This window comes from Bactrocera neohumeralis, unplaced genomic scaffold (assembly GCF_024586455.1).
Source record: "Bactrocera neohumeralis isolate Rockhampton unplaced genomic scaffold, APGP_CSIRO_Bneo_wtdbg2-racon-allhic-juicebox.fasta_v2 cluster09, whole genome shotgun sequence".
NCBI classification, from domain to species: Eukaryota; Metazoa; Arthropoda; class Insecta; order Diptera; family Tephritidae; genus Bactrocera; species Bactrocera neohumeralis.
Genome location: NW_026089622.1, coordinates 14,520,340 through 14,541,577, shown reverse-complemented (window position 1 = coordinate 14,541,577; position 21,238 = coordinate 14,520,340). Strand labels below are relative to the sequence as shown.

At 35.7% G+C, this 21,238-nt stretch overlaps 1 protein-coding gene and 2 long non-coding RNA genes across 3 annotated transcripts; 1 reads left to right on the top strand and 2 right to left on the bottom strand.

Moving 5' to 3' along the window:
- Positions 1-1,034: 1,034 nt before the first annotated feature.
- Positions 1,035-2,826, bottom strand: LOC126764576 (uncharacterized). The gene is made up of 3 exons (XR_007668079.1): positions 2,147-2,826; positions 1,954-2,086; positions 1,035-1,896 (listed from the first exon to the last, which is right to left on the bottom strand). It is a non-coding gene; the product is annotated as an uncharacterized LOC126764576 (long non-coding RNA).
- Positions 2,827-4,158: 1,332 nt separating this feature from the next.
- LOC126764573 (uncharacterized) lies at positions 4,159-17,169 on the bottom strand. The gene is made up of 2 exons (XR_007668075.1): positions 16,801-17,169; positions 4,159-5,273 (listed from the first exon to the last, which is right to left on the bottom strand). It is a non-coding gene; the product is annotated as an uncharacterized LOC126764573 (long non-coding RNA).
- On the top strand, positions 9,213-10,066 carry LOC126764562 (putative nuclease HARBI1). The gene is made up of 3 exons (XM_050482255.1): positions 9,213-9,407; positions 9,468-9,603; positions 9,657-10,066. The coding sequence occupies exons 1-3, from the start codon at positions 9,402-9,404 to the stop codon at positions 10,028-10,030; spliced, it is 516 nt and encodes a 171-aa protein (XP_050338212.1). The 5' UTR covers positions 9,213-9,401; the 3' UTR covers positions 10,031-10,066.
- Positions 17,170-21,238: the final 4,069 nt, after the last annotated feature.

The window sequence follows — 21,238 nt, the reverse complement described above, 5'->3', positions numbered from 1 at the left end:
ATTGAACTGTTGCGCCGAAGATCGCCAGATGTAAAAAAAGATGTTTTGCTGCGTGTCGAATATCGCCAGATGAAAAGATGTTTTGCTGCGTGTCGAATATCGCCAGATGAGAAAAAATGTGTTTTCGCTGCGTGCCGAATATGGAAAAAAAAGTATATAACGTCCGCCGATATTTACGTATCGAAAATCGTGATCGAAGTGAAGTTTCATTTCCAGGACGAAGCTTTTTGCTCGTTGGGCGGTGGTGGATTAGCAGCTGCGTGTATTGGTGGGTGTGTGTGCCAGTGTTGCTTGTGAGTGGTGTGTTGTGTGGTGTAGTGCCAGTGTTGCTTGTGGGTGGTGTATTGTGTGGTGAAATGGCGCGTGAGGGCGGGAAGCTTAACTCATTTAGCCACTAACGAATACGGTTATAACCCCATTTAGAACTAATTCCTACGATTGCACTTTGCAACAAAGAAATGAGTTTAACAATACCCATTCCAAGTATCGTGTGCGTATTGAAAATTGCTTTGGCATTTTGAAGGAAAGGTTTAACTCCCTCAAAGAATTAAAAATCCAAATTAAAGATGACGCAAGTGTAAGGCTTGCTTGCCGGTGGGTTCTTGTTTGCGCCATTCTACATAACATTATATTTGAGCAGGAAAATAGTGGATACATTTGAAATCGAAAACTTAGAAGATAGTTTTGACAATGATGAAGTGAATGAGAACCAATTCCAACAGTTTCCAGCCTTAGAAAGAGAACACAAGAGACGAGCCATAATGAAAATTTTAAATGAAATGTCAACAATAAATAATTTTTAAATTTTTTTAGTTAATTTAGTATTCTTCTTTCTATATCATTGCGAAAAATAACCTGTTTATTAATTTTAGGTCTGCAAAATCTAACAAAACCCTCACATCCTGCCCTTACCCTACGATGACTTGGAAAAGCCAAACAATATGGTTGAAAGCTATTGCTATCGGCGAAAGCCAGCAACCAAAATGCCTTAAATTAACAACTTTTAATTTGATTTCATATTTTAAAGCATTAGAAACTGTTAAGGTCTTCTTTATTTGTATATATGTAATCTTTAAAGACACAAAATATATGTGAGGATTTAGAAGTTCTTATGCTTTTTTATATTTTAACTCTAGTTCGTACATTTTGAGTTTTTCTTCTATTTCATTTTCTAATTTCATTTTCGCCAAAGCAAGTCGTTCATCACGTTCAATCTCTATCTTTTTCATCTCCAATTCCTGTTTTTCTTTTTCTTTCCAAATCCAATTTTGCTTCAAGCATTCCTTGTAATACGCCGGCATAGCTTGCATGCATTTTGCTTTTTCTTTAGGCTGTGTTTCGATCTCATTCTTTTTTTTTTATTCTCAATCTCAGAGTCGCCGTTGAAGCTGCTTGCATTGTTCGATGATAATTCCAGTGATAAATGAACGTCTGGCTGTGGAGTATCGGGCGGAATAGGAGTACTGGCTGATATACGTGAACTCGAGCAATTTTTTGAAATATCATCAACATTATCAATTAAAAAAACCTCCTCGCTGTCTTCATAGAGGACTTCTATATTGCTACTCTCAATTATAACCGTAGGGTTCAGGGACTTTCTGAGCCCAAAAATCTCGTCCAGTATTTCGAAGAAGGGACAAATATTTTGAATGTAGTCTGCGAAACTTGGTTTAATTTAATTTCGTATTTAGAAGACAAAGAAAATAAAATACCCTTGACGCTTTCTACTTCTCCATTTTCAATTAATCCAGCTCCTGTTTGACTACGCCATTTCACGGCCTCCATATATATTCCTTTTAAATAGCGCATTTTGCTCTTCATCACTTTCCAATTAATGTTTGCGAGCAAAGGGCACTTAGCAGATATTTTCGAATAAAATTTTTGTGCAATAGGCTTCTGTATAAAAAAAAACTATGCATTTATAAGCCAATGAAAAAAAAGTAAGATACGAACCTCAAATGACTCCGGGCGGTCTTTTATTTCTCCGCGCACTTCCTCTAAAAGGCTTCTACATAGTTTGCTCACTGCTCCAACAATGTTTTGGTGCTGCCCGGAAGCGCTTAGCTTTGACCTTTTCTTCTAATTCCTGAATATAAAATGTATTTCTGCAATTTTCATCTTCACGAGAAATTTAAGTAATACTTACTGATGCACTCATTATACAAAGGTTTCAGATGGTTTTTATTTCTTTAAATTAAACAAAATTTTGTAACAAGCTCAAATGTTTCACCGTTCTTTTTTTCTTTGCAAGTAGTGTTGCCTGCACTAAAAACTTTACTTTTTTGAAGCACTAAATGTAAATTATTTTTGTGTAATGGCAACACTAAAACAAAATATCAGTTTATGAAGCAAATACGCTTCGAATTTGCCTCATAGTTTTATACGAAACGCGTAAACATTTTTTCATACAAATTTTGACAGCTCATTTATAAGGCACAGAATTTTATGAGTTTAAGAATTTTATGAGTCATTTATGAGTTTGATGGAATACCCTTAATTAATATGATGGTTTGTAAACGTATAAAAATATAAGCAAAGGGCCAACATACGTCTGTAACAGCAATGTATATTTCTGCGCATAATTTTCATTAAATGCTCAGATCTGTTCACGCGCCACTGTTAAAATTTCTCTTTCTTAGCTAGCTCTGGTGAAACACGCTCATCGCATTTTGTTAGCTTTTGACAGTTCACACGCTTGTCCGTTGTAGGACCTTCTCTATAAATATACGTTCTCTGGTTACTGCTGCTAGCTTTTCTTCTGCTTAGGAATCTCACTTTGACTGTGCCAGTTACAGTTTGCAAGTATGAGTCGGCTGACGTCACTACTTAAATCAGTAACAAACACTGGGGTAAATAAATACACTAGAAATCAATTTGGTTCCAAGAATCAGACTGGCTCTGCACACAGATCAGCAACTCAAGTCTGTTCCAATGTGTGGCTGTACCGCCCATTCCAACAAACTGAAAATATCCCGAGTCTGCTGTTTTGGTTACGTACTTGCGGATCATAAGATGTACACGGGGGGATACCTCTAGTACCGTCAAAAAAGGTAACTTTTCAATTTTTATTATGGGAAAATAAAAACATATCACATCCGATTTTTTGCATATATATTATATTAGGAGGTATTATTGAACTAAAAAATAACAAGTAAGGAAGGGCTAAGTTCGGGTGTCACCGAACATTTTATACTCTCGCATGATAAAGTGATAATCGAGTTTTCATTATACGTCATTTACAAATTTTTCAAATACCGTATTTTTGTAAAGTTTTATTCCGCTATCATCATTGGTTCCTAATGTACTATATATTATACAGAGAAGGCATCAGATGGTATTCAAAATAGCGTTATATTGGAAGAAGGCGTGGTTATGAACCGATTTCACCCATATTTCGTACATGTCATAAGGGTGTTAAGAATATATTATATACCGAATTTCATTGAAATCGGTCTAGTAGTTCCTGAGATATGGTTTTTGGTCCAGAAGTGGGCGAGGCCACGCCCATTTTCAATTTTTAAAAAAATCCTGGATGCAGCTTCCTTCTGCAATTTCTTCCGTAAAATTTTGTGTTTCTGACAATTTTTGTTAGTCGGTTAACGCACTTTTAGTGATTTTCAACATAACCTTGGTATGGGAGGTGGGCGTGGTTATTATCCGATTTCTTCCATTTTTGAACTGTATATGGAAATGCCTGAATAAAACGACTCTGTAGAGTTTGGTTGACATAGCTAGATTAGTTTCTGAGATACGTACAAAAAACTTAGTAGGGGGCGGGGCCACGCCCACTTTTCCAAAAAATTACGTCCAAATATGCCCCTCCCTAATGCGATCCCTTGTGCCAAATTTCACTTTAATATCTTTATTTATGGCTTAGTTATGATACTTTATAGGTTTTCGGTTTCCGCCATTTTGTGGGCGTGGCAGTGGGCCGGTTTTGCCCATCTTCGAACTTAACCTTCTTATGGAGCCAAGGAATACGTGTACCAAGTTTCATCATGATATCTCAATTTTTACTCAAGTTACAGCTTGCACGGACGGACGGACAGACGGACGGACGGACAGACAGACATCCGGGTTTCTACTCGTCGCCCTGATCACTTTGGTATACATAACCCTATATCTGACTTTTTTAGTTTTAGGACTTACAAACAACCGTTATGTGAACAAAACTATAATACTCTCTTTGGCAACTTTGTTGCGAGAGTATAAAAACACTTTTATGGAAAAACAAAAAACAAAATGGCGGAAAAATCAACGCACCCGTCAACTTCCTGACTACTCTTCTTATCTGAAAGGAAAAAAATATTTTTTTTTTAATCAGAAATCTTTTATCAAGTGCATAGTAGATGGTTTTGGCAACTTCGAGAAATTGGGGATGTAGGCCTGGATATTGTAAAATGTACCCTTTTTACCTGTGTTTTTCGACATCAAAATATGTAGTTAAACAACTCTAAAATAAAATAAATAATTCGGCGGCCGGATAAAAAAAACTAGTTTAGAGGAAACGAGCCTCAAAGTTTTGGTATTATACAGACGCTGCATGAAATGCAGTGATTCTGGGGCCTATTTGGGAGTAAACCAATGAAACTTCGGGACCAAATTTTTAAATAATTTTTCAATTGATTAGAGCGAAAAAGTTTTTTGCATGTTTTGAAAATTCTAGGGGTATCTCCCCCCTTAAGGTGTTGGGTACCACCTCTTCCGTTATAATATTGTTATATTTCTCAGCGTTCCCTTAGCCCTCTAATATAAATTTTGAGTCCGATTTGTACTTGGAAATGCATCATCATTTCATTATACTATATATGGGGAATGTTTCACAGTAGGAAGAAGGCAGTTTCCTGCGAATTGTCCACGTCTTTAAGTTGTCAGAAAACAGATTTCCACTTGGTTTGCGTACAGTTAAGTTTTAACGCAACGCTTAAACGTTTTTTTTATTTTTCTCGACACGGGTGATTCTTATCATTTCTATGTATCTAATTAAGCCGATTTTGATCTTCGATGCTTCTTCAACTCTTAATCTCAGCTGCGTTCTTAAATCGATCTTTAGTACCTTTTCTTAAGTTCGAGCGGTATTTTCTTAAACTAGTGCTCATTTTTCTTTCTGCGCTAGTCTTCCTCTAAAAAATTCGCCAGCTTTAAGTGCCCTGGAGACGATTAATTGCGCCAAACAATGCATATGTGTTAGTGATGTTCACTCGAGTTTTGCCGCAAACGATCAAATAAACACGACAAACATCAGTTTTGTTTTGGCATGTGCTGCAATTTCACTGAAAATGAAAAATAATAAATTGAAAAAGATGAAATGAGATATTGGTACAAACATTGTAATAAGTTTGCGCATGAAAATCTTCTCGTAGAAGTACAAATATCCAGCAAAACAGATTATTGTAACTTTTTGCGAATCGAACATATTTAATGAATCTTTAACCACGGTGGAGCTCCTTATCAGTTTTTTAAGGAGATTTCGTACTGCTTCATTTTCTCTTCATTTTTTTTCAGTATGCTTCTATTTTAACATTCCATAAACCTTCGAAAGTGTGGTAATGTAACACTAACATTTGACACTTTGTATAAAAGTTTCTGCGTACAAATAAATTTCATTCGTATATGCTACCGCTTTGAAATCTACACCGTAAATGAGCTCATGCTTGTCAAACATGAGTGTATTATTCTCCAGGAATGATCAGTTTAAAATTGTATATTTGGTACAAAGGTACATTGTTTTCATGAAATAACTCTCTCCGAAATTCAATAATATATAATATGTGAGATATTGACCGATATTCCGGGAAATTGTCAGCCTTAGGCACTATGCGTGAACGGTTATGTTCTGATTATTTATGACCAATTTTAGACTTGAAATAGCATATATTAAAATCACTATTTGTTTAAAGTTTTATCCCAATAAATCCTTTGTGTGGTTCATGTGGAATTTGAAATTCTGTTGTTTGGGAAATATGCAAGATCAGATTCATCCCTTTTCACATTACATATAACATAGAATGTCAGGATAACATTGAAACTGATTGCGAAGTCTTTACATACTAATTTAAATTTAATGTTTTGCGGAAATGCGCGCTAATGCGTTAGTGAGTTTTTTTTCTTTTTTTTACCATGGTCGTCGTTTTAACCGAATTAGCACATTTCTATATTCCGAATTCGGCCGATTAAGCTTCATCGGTTGGGGAGATATACATACATATGTATGTATGTACACTCAGTCCTTTTTTTACGCGATCTCTTTTTACGCTATTTCACTTTAACGCGGTTATTTTCGCAGCGCAAATTCCTTTTTTTACGCGAATTTCTCACATTAACGCGATTGCTTTTTTTCGTTTTTTGCTTGGTCTTAAACTTGCAGCAGAATTGGAAAATTATTTTGTAGCAAATGATACTGATGCCGAACGTGCACGAATTTTTCAAAAAGAATTGAGTCTCTGCATGTTAAGATATAAAGAACTACATCGGAATTTATTGGGTCCAAAAAGAAGAATTCAAACTCGGAGATGCTAAGTCAATCAGAACATCAATCCATAGTTCCTACTATTGATTCTGATAGAAATTCTAGTGATATCAGTGCCGGCCATCAAAATAAGCGGCTAAGAATAATTTCCACTACGGATAATGACAGTGATTAAACAGCATTCAACGCTTTTTTCAATAAATCTACCTATTTTCTATTTTCTTCTCTTTTATATATGGTTTTTGTTTTGTATTTTTTATTTTGTTATGAATGAATAAATCATGTCTGAAATTTGAAACTTATTGTATTGTTTTTGAATATTTTTTTGCGCGTATATTTTGTTATACGCGATATTTTTTATATTCGGAACCAATTCGTCATTTAATATTGGAAAACTAACCATTTTTACGCGATTTTTTTTTACGCGATTAGTGGCAGAACCAAAAATCGCGTAAAAAAAGGACTGAGTGTATATCTCAAATTTATTAATCACGTGCACTTTTCAAAATATTCCAAACCACGTATGCCCCTACCTTATACGATTCGTTGTACTAAATAACAGTTTTATATCCTATTGTAGAGCTTATTTATGTCATTTTATAAGTTTTGTTTTATGGGCATGGCAACCATTCCATTACGTATATAGGGGGCGAAGGGAGGTATTGACAGGATGCATATACATATGTATAACTTTTTACCAACAGGTGTCCCGCGATTCCCTGAATCAAATTACAGTCATGCATCTAAATTTAGTGCTTAATTGTGGCAAATTATAATTTTTCGTTTAATTGTGGTAGGTGGGCGTGGCAGTAGGAAGTTTTACAAGATATCTTAATTTTTTTCAAGTTATCGTTTTTAGAGACAGACGGTCAGATGGATAGACAGTTATCCGAACTTCAAATTGATCCTTTATTTACATAGAATACCTCACACTTACTTGAGCTTTTTTATTATATTTACTTATCCAAATGGCTCCACCAAATACGTATTAGGGGTTATTTTTACTCAGCCAGTGACGCCAGATAACATAGTGCGTCACATGGTTAAGTCGAAACTGATGTGGGATCGAGACAGGATGTAGTCTTCGCCGTATATTTCGTACAGCTTATCGTCCCATCGACTGCGGTATCCACGTCTCGAAAACTCGAAACGTTGACTCATCAGATGTTGTCATCGTTCATGCTTCTGCACCATACACCAGGACGGGAATAATGAGTGACTTATAGATTTTGGCCTTTCTTCGTCGAGAAAGGACTTTACTTCTAAATTGCCTACTCCGTCCGAAGTAACACCTGTAAGCACGAGTTATTCAGCGTTGACGATAGCCTAAATCTATGACTGTCAACAGTGACGTGCGAGCCAAGTCGCGAATGCAAGTACTGTTAATTTGATGATAGGGGATAATTGGTGTTATCCTCGTACCCAAGCAGAGCCATACGTTTCGCTTCCTTACCCAGTATGGAGAAAGCAGTACTAACGGCGCAGTTGTTGAGACCAATGATATCAATATCATCGGCATACGCCAGCAGCTTTACACTTTTATATTTAGCTTTGCAGCTCGTAATACTTTCTCCAGCAATGGATCGAAGAAGAAGGCTTTAAAATGGACGAAGGGGTAGTGTGTGTAGGGAAAGTTTGGTTGATAGTATATTTTCCAAGTCAAAAACTACGCTGATAAGGTCCAATCATTTCGTTGATAGTGGGTTTCAGCCTTGCACACTCGATAAGATCTTATATACGATATTGATATTAAGGAGGCTTATCCCATGGTAATTGGCGCAGATTGTAGGGTCCCCCTTTTTGTGGATTGGTCAAAGCACACTTAGGTTCCAAACAATGGGCATGCTTTGATCCGACCACATTTTGCAAAGAAGCTGATGCATGCACCTTGGCAGTTCTTCGCCGCCGTATTTCGTGCGGCTTTAACCTGGTCGTTTCGACATCTGAAAGCAGACTGGACATTTTTTCCCAATGAGTGACACTCGTTTTTATTGTGGTGGTTCAATTTCAAGAATGATATAATACAAGATTACACCAACCGCCATCTTGTTAAGTAATTTTTTTGAGATAAATGCCCCTATTGCGGTTTTCAACCCGACTTGGTCGAATTGATGCTAAGGCAACTCAACTTCAGATCAACCAAAGTCTTTTTCGGTATTGCGAACTTCAACTAAGTTCAGTCGAAGTATGATTGGCGTTGCCAACCTAAGAAAGGGAAATTTTACAGATAGTGAAACAGCTAAAATTTTGTAAACGACATATTTAAACAATTGAATTCAGTTGTCGCTCGCGAAAAAGTGAATAAACATATATAATAAACAATAAATAAAAAATGGATATAAGTTTTGATTTATATTACAATGACGAAAATACTGGTGGCAAAATTGATGTGCTACGTATACGAAAAAGCCTTCGCGATCACTCAAATCCATTGGAGCTTCCAAATGCAAAGTAGGCCATAGTTTTTTCACAATTGAATTGCTTTTTAATAATGTTTGTTGCAGATTCATAAGTTATTTTCGATTAAATAAAGAAGCATTTTGTTTTTTACTGAATGAGATGAAGGAACATTTCCACAAACGTGTGCGAGGAACGGCCATACCTCCTATATTAAAATTATGCGCAACTCTGCGTTTCCTTGCTGACGGTGGTTATCAAAAATGCAGTGGAAATGATTTTAACATTGGGTTGGCGCAACCTACGATATCTTTAGTAATTAAAGAGGTTCTAAATATAATTGAACAACGTATTGTGCCCAATGGATTAAAATGACTGAGGAGAAGCAAAACGCTTCAAAAGTTTCATTTTATTCAAAAAGTGCTTTCCGGGAGTAGTTGGTTGCATCGACGGAACTCATGTTCGCATAATTTCACCAAGAAAAGAAGTGCAACATCTTTATCTTAACAGAAAGGGCTACTACAGTTTAAACGTGATGATTGTATGTATAAAATCTGAATTATATTAGAAACAAAATGGTATAATTTCTTAAAATTTTTAGCTTTGTGATTATAAAATGTCTATTCGGTATGTGGATGCTAGGCATGCAGGCGCAAATCATGACTCTTTTGTTTTCAATGTTAGCGATTTGAAAGTGCATTTACAGAACAATATACAGAATAACACTTGGATCTTGGGTAAGACTTGATCGTATTTATTGCTAAATAATTAGAGTAATGTAATTTCTTAGGCGACGCTGGCTATCCTCTGCACAAATTTTTAATGACGCCTTATCGCTTGGCGGAAGCTTCTTCTCCCCAAGCACGCTACAATACAGTACACTCAAAGGCCCGGAATATTGTAGAGCGGACAATTGGTGTACTCAAGAGTAGATTTCGTTGTCTTTTATCTGTACGAGGTTTACATTACACTCCCGAAAAGGCTACGCAAATTGTGAATGCTTGTTGCGCATTGCACAATATTTGCCAACACTCTCAAGTGGAATCTCCGGAAGAAATACCATCTACTTCACATACTACAATGACCAATGATATTTTGGACATAGAAAGAGAAGAAGAGGATACGGCTCGAATAATTCGCAATAATATTATGACTTCCCTCTAAACAATTAAAATATTAAATTTCATTTATTATTTCTAATGTGCTATTTATTCAGGCATATATTTAAATTTTATTTAAATTAATTCATTAAATAACAATATCACTTCATTTTTATACCCTGAACAGGGTATATTAAGTTTGTCACGAAGTTTGTAACACCCAGAAGGAATCGTCGGAGACCCTATAAGGTATATATATAAATGATCAGTATGTCGAGCTGAGTCGATTTAGCCATGTCCGTCAGTCTGTCCGTCTGTCCGTCTGTCTGTATATATACGAACTAGTCTCTCAGTTTTTAAGATATCGTTTTGAAATTTTGCAAACGTCATTTTCTCTTCAAGAAGCTGCTCATTTGTCGGAACGGCCGATATCGGGCCACTATAACATATAGCTGCCATACAAACTGAACGATCGGAATCAAGTTCTTGTAGGGAAAACTTTCATATTTGTCAAGATATATTCACGAAATTTGGTACAGATTATTTTCTAAGGCAACAATGTAATCTCCGAAGAAATTGATCAGATCGGTTGACTATAGCGTATAGCTACCATACAAACTGAACGATCGGAATCAAGTTCTTGTATGGACAACTTTCACATTTGACAAGATATATTCACGAAACTTGATATATGTTATTTTCTAAGGCAACAATGTAATCTCCGAAGAAATTTATCAAATCGGTTAACTATAGCATATAGCTGCCATACAAACTGAACGATCGGAAACAAGTTCTTATATGGAAAACTTTCACATTTGACTAGATATATTCACGAAATTTGGTATATGTTATTTTCTAAGGCAACAATGTAATCTGCGAAGAAATTGTTCAGATCGGTTAACTATAGCATATAGCTGCCATACAAACTGAACGATCGGTATCAAGTTCTTGTATGGACAACTTTCACATTTGACAAGATATATTCACGAAACTTGATATATGTTATTTTCTAAGGCAACAATGTAATCTGCGAGGAAATTGTTCAGATCGGTTAACTATAGCCTATAGCTGCCATACAAACTGAACGATCGGAATCAAGTTCTTGTATGGACAACCTTCACATTTGACAAGATATATTCACGAAACTTGATATATGTTATTTTCTAAGGCAACAATGTAATCTCCGAGGAAATTGTTCAGATCAGTTAACTATATCATATAGCTTCCATACAAACTGAACACATAGTTACTAACAGAAATGCACCTGTGAAGGGTATTTAGCTTCGGTGCAACCGAAGTTAACGTTTTTTCTTGTTTAAGGTAAACTTAAACTATGGTACAAAAATATAAAATATCACTTCATTCCAGAATTATTAAAAATAAAATAAAAAAAATATTACTTTTTGTCTTAAATAACCAAAAAAAATTAAAATCTTTGCGAAGATTTTAATTTAGCAATTTGAAGCGCTGCATCTCAATTTGAATTTATTGTTTCCAAATTGTGGCTTTCCTCTTCCTACTTCTGGAAACTTCTCCATTAACTCCACCAATTTTTCGAATTGCTTTTTTGTTGTAACTTTATTTTTTCTAAAAATGTATAACAAAAATATTAATTAAAATTAATTTAACATTAATTAAAATAGTTATTTTACCCGTCCTCCATTTTTCTTTAATATTTTTTTGTATTTCACTGCACGAATGTTGCGGTTGAAGTATGGTCGAACTTCAACTTTTTTGGTATTGCGGTTTTCAACTCTGTACGAGTGGGGTTGACTAGTATATAAATAAACTTCAATTGCTATTAAGCATACCAAAAAAGTTGAAGTTCGATCATACTTCAACCGCAATTTTTTTTGAATAATTGAGTTGAAGTTGGCAATACCGAACTTTTAAACTTCGACTGAAATGCAGTTGGGATGAAAACCGCAATAGGGGCAAAAGAAAACTCTATGCTTTTTACGCGGCTGGCAATAAGACGTTTGTTACTTGCTCACATTAGCTAATAAATATGGAAAAAATTCAACAAGATCTACTTAGATAACGGTATATGTACTTGTATATAAATATTGGCATTAAATGTGTTATAATTTGGTTTGTTTAGTTGAAATGCGTTTCTAATTCATTCTCGTGGCCAAATGTTTTTGTAAATCGGATGCCAGATGAACTCAAATTCATTTGTTGTATTTGCATACATTCGTTCCATATTTCGGCAAGTTGTTGTATTCAACTGAAATATTGTTACATGTCAAAAACTACCTGCGTTAGCAGCAAACAATCCATATTGTAACCTAAGTTTTCATAACAAATTACAGTAGTCAAACACAAATACTTTTAGAAAATATAAATACAGTCATGCATACATATATCTTCTTCTTCTTAACTGGCGTAGACACCGCTTACGCGATTATAGCCGAGTTAACAACAGCGCGCCAGTCGTAGCGTAGCCAGGTCCTTCTCCACTTGGTCCTTTCAACGGAGTGGAGGTCTTTCTCTTCCTCTGCTTCCCCCTGGCGGGTACAGTGTCGACTACTGTCAGAGCTGGAGTGTTTTCGTCTTTTCGGATAACATGACCTAGCCACCATGGCCGCTGTCTTTTAATTCGCTGAACTATGTCAATGTCATCATATATCTCATAAAGCTCATCGTTCCATCGAATGCGATATTCGCCGTGGCCAACGCGCAAAGGGCCGTAAATCTTTCGCAGAACTTTTCTCTCGAAAACTCGCAATGTCAATTCATCTGTTGATGTCATCGTCCAAGCCTCTGCACCATATAGCAGGACGAGAATTATGAGTGACTTATAGAGTTTGGTTTTTGTTCGTCGAGAGAGGAGAGGGGAGAGTATTTCTCAATTGCCTACCCAATTCGAAGTAGCACCTGTTGGCAAGAGTTATCCTGCGTTTAATTTCCAGGCTGACGTTGTTGGTGGTTCGTTAATATACGAAACTATCTATAACTTCAAAGTTATGACTGTCAACAGTGACGTGAGTGCCAAGTAGCGAGTGCTTTGCTTATATACATACATATGTGTATTATAATTGTATTTTTATTAAATAGTAACGTCGCCAGTGGTTGGAAATAAACCAATAGAAAATACAATTTATTAAGAATTGAACTTGGAAAAATGTTTGAAAAAATTATCTGTGACACAGTGTTTCTGTAAATTAACCTAAAAATTTCTAAAACAAAATTAATAATATCAATATTTATTTCAATATGCGCTAAAAATTTATTGTAGCAGAATTCAGGGATGCATGTGATATTGATATCATTGGCATCAGCTTCCGCGCCGTTAGTTCTGCTTGCTCCAGACTGTATAAGAAAGCGAAACAAATGGGTCCTGTAGTGAACGAGGGGAAGACAAAATATATCTTGTCATCAAACAAATAGTCGTCGCACTCACGACTACGCTCCCACGTAGCTGTTGACAGTCATAACTTCGAAGTCGTACATAATTTCGCAACAAATAAAAAATGTCAGCCTCGAAATCTAACGCAGAATAACTCTTGCCAACAGGTACCCAACAGCAACAGTCGGCCGGAAAAAGGCATTTCTAATTGCTTCGGTTTCCCCAAAAATAGAAGAACAAGATTTAACCAAATTTTGATACACAAAACCAATATTGTCAGGAAAGGATTCTCTCGGAATTTCTATTGCATATCTCCCGCATTGACCGATATTTTATGTCAAAAGTCAACTAAAGGTACTGGGGTCCCCATATTCGATACCTAGAGGCTTGGACAGTTTGGTTTGGATTTGGGCAATTTTTGATAATAAAGCGGCATACTTTTAGGAATTATAGGGTGCGAAATTTTATTCCGTTATTATAATTAGTTCTTAATTTGTGTACTATAAGATGAAAGAATCAAATTGAATTTAAAATTGTGGTTGTAGACCAATTTCGCCCATTTTCATACTGTAAGATGGGAATATAAGAACATACAGTGTGCAAAGTTTAGTTGAAATCGGTGATGTGATTTCACCCGGCCCGAGATGTGATTTCACCCAAAAGTGGGCGGTGCCACGTCCGTCGTCCAATTTTCACAGCGGCTCCCATAAAGCATTCTCACACCATTACGCAGATAAATTTTAAAGTCTCTGGCGCAATTAGTTATTGATTTATTCCACTTTTAGTAATTTTGAACAATACCGTTATATGGAAGTGAGCGGGGTAGGAGTTATTATAATATATATTCCTTATACTATTATGTGGCATTTGTTACGGCCCACTTAAGCTGTGTCATCTGCAAAAGTTGATGTTAATACATTATTAGCTGTTGGAAGATTTGCTGTATATATGATGTATAGAGTTGGGCCTAAAACACTGTCCTGTGATACACCAGCCCTTATCTGTCGTTCATCAGATATGAAATCTCCCACTTTTAGCATAAATTGTCTACTTTTTACATAAGACTCCAATGTTTTATACAATTCTAAAGGTAGAATGTTTTTAATCTTATATAAAAGGCCTTCATGCCACACCTTATCAAGTGCCTGAGCCACGTCTAGAAATATATATAGCTGAACAGTACTCTCTGTGCTCAAATGCTTTTCTTATTTCGTTAGTAATTCTATTTGCTTGCTCTATCGTGGTATGTTTTTCACGAAACCCGAATTGGTGCGTTGGTATTATATTATTTTCGTGGAGGAAAGGAGTCGTATTTGATAGTAACACTTTTTCAAATATTTTAGAAAGACAGGGTAAAATACTGATTAGTCTTTCCCAGGTTTATCTATCAAGATAATCTGCGACTTTTTCTATGAATTAGGATAGTATCCGAGATTAAGAATTGCATTGAAGAGCAAAGAGAGCACTTCTACAGCAGTATTTGGTAACTCAATTAGCATTTTTGGGGTAATATTATCATGTCCTGGTGAATTTTTTGGGTTAAGTTCTTTGATTATTCTAGTAACTTCAGAAGTAGAAATCCTAATAAATAAATGCGACTCGTTTGCGGTATTGGGCAAGGTTGTCAACTTAAAGTTATTCTTTGGCAATTTGGTTGAAATACCTTTTCTAGGTGATTTGCAAAGCAATTTGCCTTTTCCTCGTCACTTCGAGCCCAGTTTCCACCCAAGGCTCGTATAGGCATGTTGAAGTTGGTTGGTGGCTTCCTGGACTTTTAGGCTTTCCAAAGGGAACTTTCCTTGCTTGAATTCGGACACAGCTTCTTTATATACATTTCGGTATTGAATTCTTCCTCACGTTTAAGCGCTTTTTTTAATTTACGTGCAGCAGATTTCAATTGAATCTGAGTGGAAGGGGAACGATATATCTGCCATTCACGCCTTGCACGCCTTTTTCATTTACAAGCTTTCTATTTTTCTGTTAGTGATTTTTCTGGGACCAAGCGGCTTATAGTTTTTGTTCGGTGTTGCAAGACAACTGCATTAGTTATTATATCATTGAATTCTCTTATGCTTTCGTCAATATCTCTTCCTGTATCTATTTTGTACTCAACATTAATGTGGCTACTCACATATTTTTTATATTTTAGCCAATTCGTTTTATAAGATGTTAGACCCACTTTTGGATCAACGACTATGGGTTGTTCACATATCTTTATTAGTACAGAAGAGTGATCAGAAGATAGATCAGCTGTTATGTGCGATTTATATATATTTTTGATTACAGCAAAATCCATTAAATCTGGTATTTTTTTACGATCACTAGGCCAATATGTCGACTCACCAGGAGATATTGTGCCTATTTATAATAGTGTGATACAGTTGTCCTTCCGGATTAATTAGTCGTGAGCCCCAACACGTATGTTTTGCATTGTAATCTTCACCTGCTAGAAATCTATGGCCTAGTGTTCCAAAGAAGTCTTTAAATTCGCTTTCTGTAATTTTAAAACGAAGTGGACAGTATATAGCCATTAGGTTAAGGTTACAACCCCGATTTTTTAGTGATATTGTTGTTGCTTGTAATTGCGCTGTGTTCATAAGATTCTAATGCGTGGTGATTTAACCGTTTTCTAACCAACACTGCTGTTCCTCCATGCGGTTTTCCATCTGAGTGATTTGTAACATATATTCTAAGCCCCGGTATAAAAAAATTGTTTTTGTTCGTAAGATGAGTTTTTAACAAAAGCATTACATCAATATTATTTTCATCCAGAAATCTAATAAGTTCCAATTTATGTTGGTTAACACCGTTAGCATTCCATAAACAAATATTCAATACACTCATTTTTTACTTAAGAATGTTTGCAACATCTGGTACTTGCATAGTGTCTGCTGTTGGCGCATTTGTTGTTGCCCGATTGTTGATTACTGCTGCTTCTGCTGACTGCGCTTGCTTAATTTTCATTTCGGCTGATCGATGCGATGACCCATCATAGCCGTTACCTTTGTTTGCCAGGCGTTGTTTTTGTTGCCTCGACAAAGCTGAAGTAGGCATTTAAGGAATGCACTGATTTTTATTGATGGTTTAATTTTATTTTATAATTATTGATTGGTTACTTTTTGCACAATCTGAATATACGGAGTGAATTAATATACATGTCCGTACACCTTGAACGCCTTGCTTCGAATCGAGAGATATTTACATTTAACTTATTAGAGGTCAAGGCCATACCCAATTTGGTCCCATTTCTCCCACTTACGAACTCATAATTTGTTTTTGCAAGAAACCGGCAAACCAAGTGTCGTCAAGATATCTCAATTTTTAATTAAGTTACAGCTTGTATGGACGGACAGACAGACAATTACCCGGTTTTCAACTTTTCTCGTCATCCTGATCGTTTTTATATATATGCGATATAAATTAAGTTTATATGAACTGAATACGCTCACTTGGTTTTTGTAGGGTATAACGTAAAATGTGTGTACCTTTTGCCCCTTTTGTATGCCCCTTTTCTTGTCAATTCCGCTTTTCTTCTTCCTCGGTCTTCCAGCTGCCTGGCTTGATGTGGGTATTGTTGTTTGTATATAAGTTTATGTTTTTAAATTCGCACCCGTATGTTGTATTTATAATATTTTTATTTTGGTGGTTTCGCGCCCGGTTTGTGTGTTTTATTTTTGTTTTTTTGGAACTGTTTGCTGTTGCACTTTGTTTTTGTTTCTCTCCACTCTGTTCACATATTTGTCTGCTCACTAATATATATTACATTGTATGTGTGAATATATGGATGTTTATGATTTTTTGTTCTTTATATAAGTATGTTTTTTTATGTATTTTTTTTTTTTTGTGTCACTGCACTTCTACCGCTGCACTGGATATTGTTTTACTTCACCATCGTTCTCGCACTTTGCTTGTTTCGTTTTTTTTTGTTTGTGTAATTGTTTAGGGTTTTTACCTTTTGCGCCCGATTTATTTTTTTGTGTTTGTGAAGTTTTCTATATTTTGTTTTTGTCTCCGCAGTTTTGCATATATGCATAAGTATATTTTGACGAGTCACCAAACTTTTTTGTTTTTTGTTTGCTCCACTATACTTGTTTTTATTTTTTGCCTTTTGTTGTATATGTTACTTATGTTTGTACATCTATTAGTTATTATTTTGTCACATCACCACACTGCACCAGTTTTTGTTTTGTTTTAGTTTGTTTTACCTTTTTTTTTAAATATTGTCATCACGATTTCTGATTTCTTGGACGAAACCAATAGTGCCATTCGGAATGGCTCGAAGGACCATGAATACTTGGCTGCGAACTTCGTGGGATGCAAACACTTGAGCTTAAATTTTAAATATTTCACTTACACTCTCGTTATGTCCTATATATATATAAGTGAAAACACGTTTAATTTTGATCTAAAGGATTAGTTTATTTTAATCATAAAGCTGACAATCAATAGTAAGTTATTAAGAATGTATATGCGAATCAACATATGTGCGAAGCGGTTTAACCACCGAATCAGCTGTACAAACGATATTATTGAAAACGCGCGGGATGGGTGTCGCAAAACGAAGAAATGATAAACTGAATGTTGAGATGCGAGCGGTATGTGACGAATTGTGTTGAGATCTGGCGGATTTGTCGCCGGAGTAAAATATGAGAAATATGTCGACGCGGCGCAGTGTGTAAGCGGATGTGTCCTCCTCTCCTGTTGTCTATCCTTTTGTTTAGTGGGTAGGAGCACAGGTGTGGTGAGTTGCGTTGAAGTGTCATCAGCTGTGGTGAATTGCACTGTAGCATTAGGATGCGCCAGTTTTACCGAGTAGAGGGGATGGATGCTTAACTCATTTAAACATCCTGGGCCCCCTAGGCGAATCTTTTGCCTAGTTTTATATATGTATATACATATATGCTATTGCATGTATTTCGGCGTACTGCTAGTAGAGTTGCCGAGAGCGCAGAATACATGCTGTAAATCCTGAAAATGCCTTTGGTTTTAAACATAATATTTGTTATTTATTTATTTTTAGGTGCGTATGGTTCGGACCTATATTTTGCGGGTTTATCCGGCTTATTGTTATAGTAAACATGTGTATGCGTTGTTTGCGTTTATTCATTTCATTTGCGGATATGGCCGGAACGGGTACTCCTTAGCCCTGGAGTTAGGACTGTGACAATAGAAGGATTTTGCGAGAAAATGGCCGTGAATTGCGAACGGCTTCATTTCGAATTGTATCGTGGTAATTTCTAGCTACTTTTTTGAAGTGGAATGTTAAAATTTTACAACAGATTCCCATCCACTTCTCTTATGAGGAGCGCTTATATAAGAATGATAAGAACGACCTTTGCCTTTTGTAAGTCTAGGTGCGTCACACTATCGCATTGGGTATATGGTGCTCGTTGAACCTTAATTTTGTTTAAGATTTTATTGATTCTGAAAATTTAGGAAAAAATGTCGATTTTTCGACTTTTGATACAACTGTGTTTATTTGTTTTTATGTATGCGCTAATTTGGCGTTTAGTAGCCCGCCACCGCTCTAGGATCTGTGCAGAATTGTTTTGTTGTCCATTATTGGCGAAAGCCATCCTGCGGGGCCGAAAAGTTGTATTTGTTTTTAATATAAGGACTTTCAGAGGTAACTTTAATTTTGTGTTTTATATTAATTTGTGGAGTATTGGAAAAAGGTGGCTTATGTGGTAGTCGTACGTCGTACCGCCCATTGTTTGATCGAGTAGATGTTGCTTTAGAGAAGTCTTCACAATACTGATCTAGAGTTTTGTTTGTTATGGGGGGAAGTTTCCTTAACTTTTGAAATTTCCTTAATTGTGAATTAAGGTATTTGTTTGTGTTATACTCAACTTGAGTTGGTATGGTGGTGACTAGTGCTGTATCTAGTTCACTTTGTGTTTCGCTGTGCAGCGTTTGAGCTCTGTGTGCCTTTGAGCAACATGGTGCTTTTTGGCAATTTTCGTTATTTGCTTTTGCAACTAAGACCGTGGTTCCTTTTGTACTATTACATGTGCTCTTTTGAGGTGAGCTAGGGAATGTGCTGCAGTGAAGCATTGAGTGATGTTTTCATGACAATATAAGCAATTAAATTTGCTTTTGCATTTTTTATATGTATACGCATGTGACAGGCAATTTGTGCAAAATCTTTTTGACCTGACAAAATTATTTCGTTCGTTAACTTTTAAGTTTTTAAACTTCTCGCAAGATTTAAGTTTATACCCTCTTGTGCATAGTTCGCATGACGTATGTTTTCTCTGTTCGGATGTGAACGATTGTCTTTTGCAAAAATTCTATTTGATTTGTTTTTGCTTCTAGCTTGGGGTCTATTGAAGTTTCTGTTTTGGTCGTGTATAATGTTCTTATTTCTGACTATTTTTTCTTCTAACCTTTCCGCAATTTCATATTGGGTGGTGAGAAAATCTTTCATTTGTTGCCCAACGTTTTTTCGTGATGAGAGCGATTGCTCCCATAGAAGTAACGACTTTTCTGGTAATGCGGCGGTGCAAATGTTTACCAGAATTGGGTCCCAGCTGTCTGTGGGTAATATTTAGTGTCGATAGAATCGACAAGCAATTTGAAACAGCGGATTCTAGTTTGATGAATTCTACACTTGTCTCTTTCTTAACTTTTGGCAAGTTCATTAGTGTCGTTACTTGTTTATCGACCAGTATTCTTTCGTTTTCATATCTCGTTTTTAGAGCTTCCCAAGCCAAATTGTCATTGACCTTTGGTTTTGTATCGGAGGTGATACAATTTTTGTACTTTTGATAGTTGTGGATGGTTGATGTAAACGGCTGTAAACATGTCCCGGAAGGACGGCCATTCTTCATAACCTCCATAAAATGTTTTTGTATCACATGCGGGCACCTCGAGGTGGATGCCTGAACTTGCCTTTTGACTATCTACGAGTATTTAGGCAGCTCTACCTACTGTGGAGAGTAGGTGCAATTGTTTTAATGAGCTATAATTGATCGGAGATCATAGCTTTTGTTTCTTCGTACTGATCTAAGCAGTTTTCGTATATGGCGTAAGCAGATAATTTAAAATTTTGTGGTAAATCTGAATCGTCAGATTCTACAATGGCGTCATGAGCCGCTTGGATTCGAGTCCAAAAATTTTTAAGATTTTGACTTTTAATTTCTAGTAGCGATTCAGAGTTTTCTTGAATCGATAAAGAGGCAAATCTAGTGCAGTATCTTGTTAAACTGTCACTTTCTGAAATTAATTTAATAGCCTGTTTTGAGCGTGTAGCTCCTGCAGGTGTATTTTGATTTGTTGCGTTATTAACCATTTTGGTTTTATTTTATTTTTTATCTGTAAATAATTAAATTTGTTTTTGTAAATAAGGCAATAGGGTATTTCTTGAAACCGAATACTCTTTTAGGTAAATAGAGTTTTGAAATTCGATTATCTTGCTAAAATAGTGTTTGTTTTATTAACGTTTTATTTTTTGTTATTTACTTGCGATAGAATTAATTTTATTTAAATTTTTTTTTCCTTTTTTTTTTTGCTTATGTTAATTTATATTTCTTATGTCCTAATGTTGTGTAATTAGGCACACCCTAATACGTGTACTTGTATTTACATGCGTATGTATGTACTTATGTTTTGTGCGATTGAGAGCTCGTTGAAGAGATCAATGCGCTTTTTACATAAGTATGCACGAAATGTTTGTGCTAATATGTGAGTTAAACTTTTTTTTGTTTTTTAAGCAAACCTGCTTGTTTTTGTTTGACACAGAACAAGAGGTATTGCGGAATGTTTGCCAATGTGGGCTTTGAATATGTAAATATGTATGTATATGAATAAGTATACATATATACGTTGAAATATTTATCTATGTTAAGCGCCTTTTTTATTTTTGTTTTGAATAAATTACATATTCGTTTTTATAATTTGTGGTACTGTTAATTTTTTCGGATC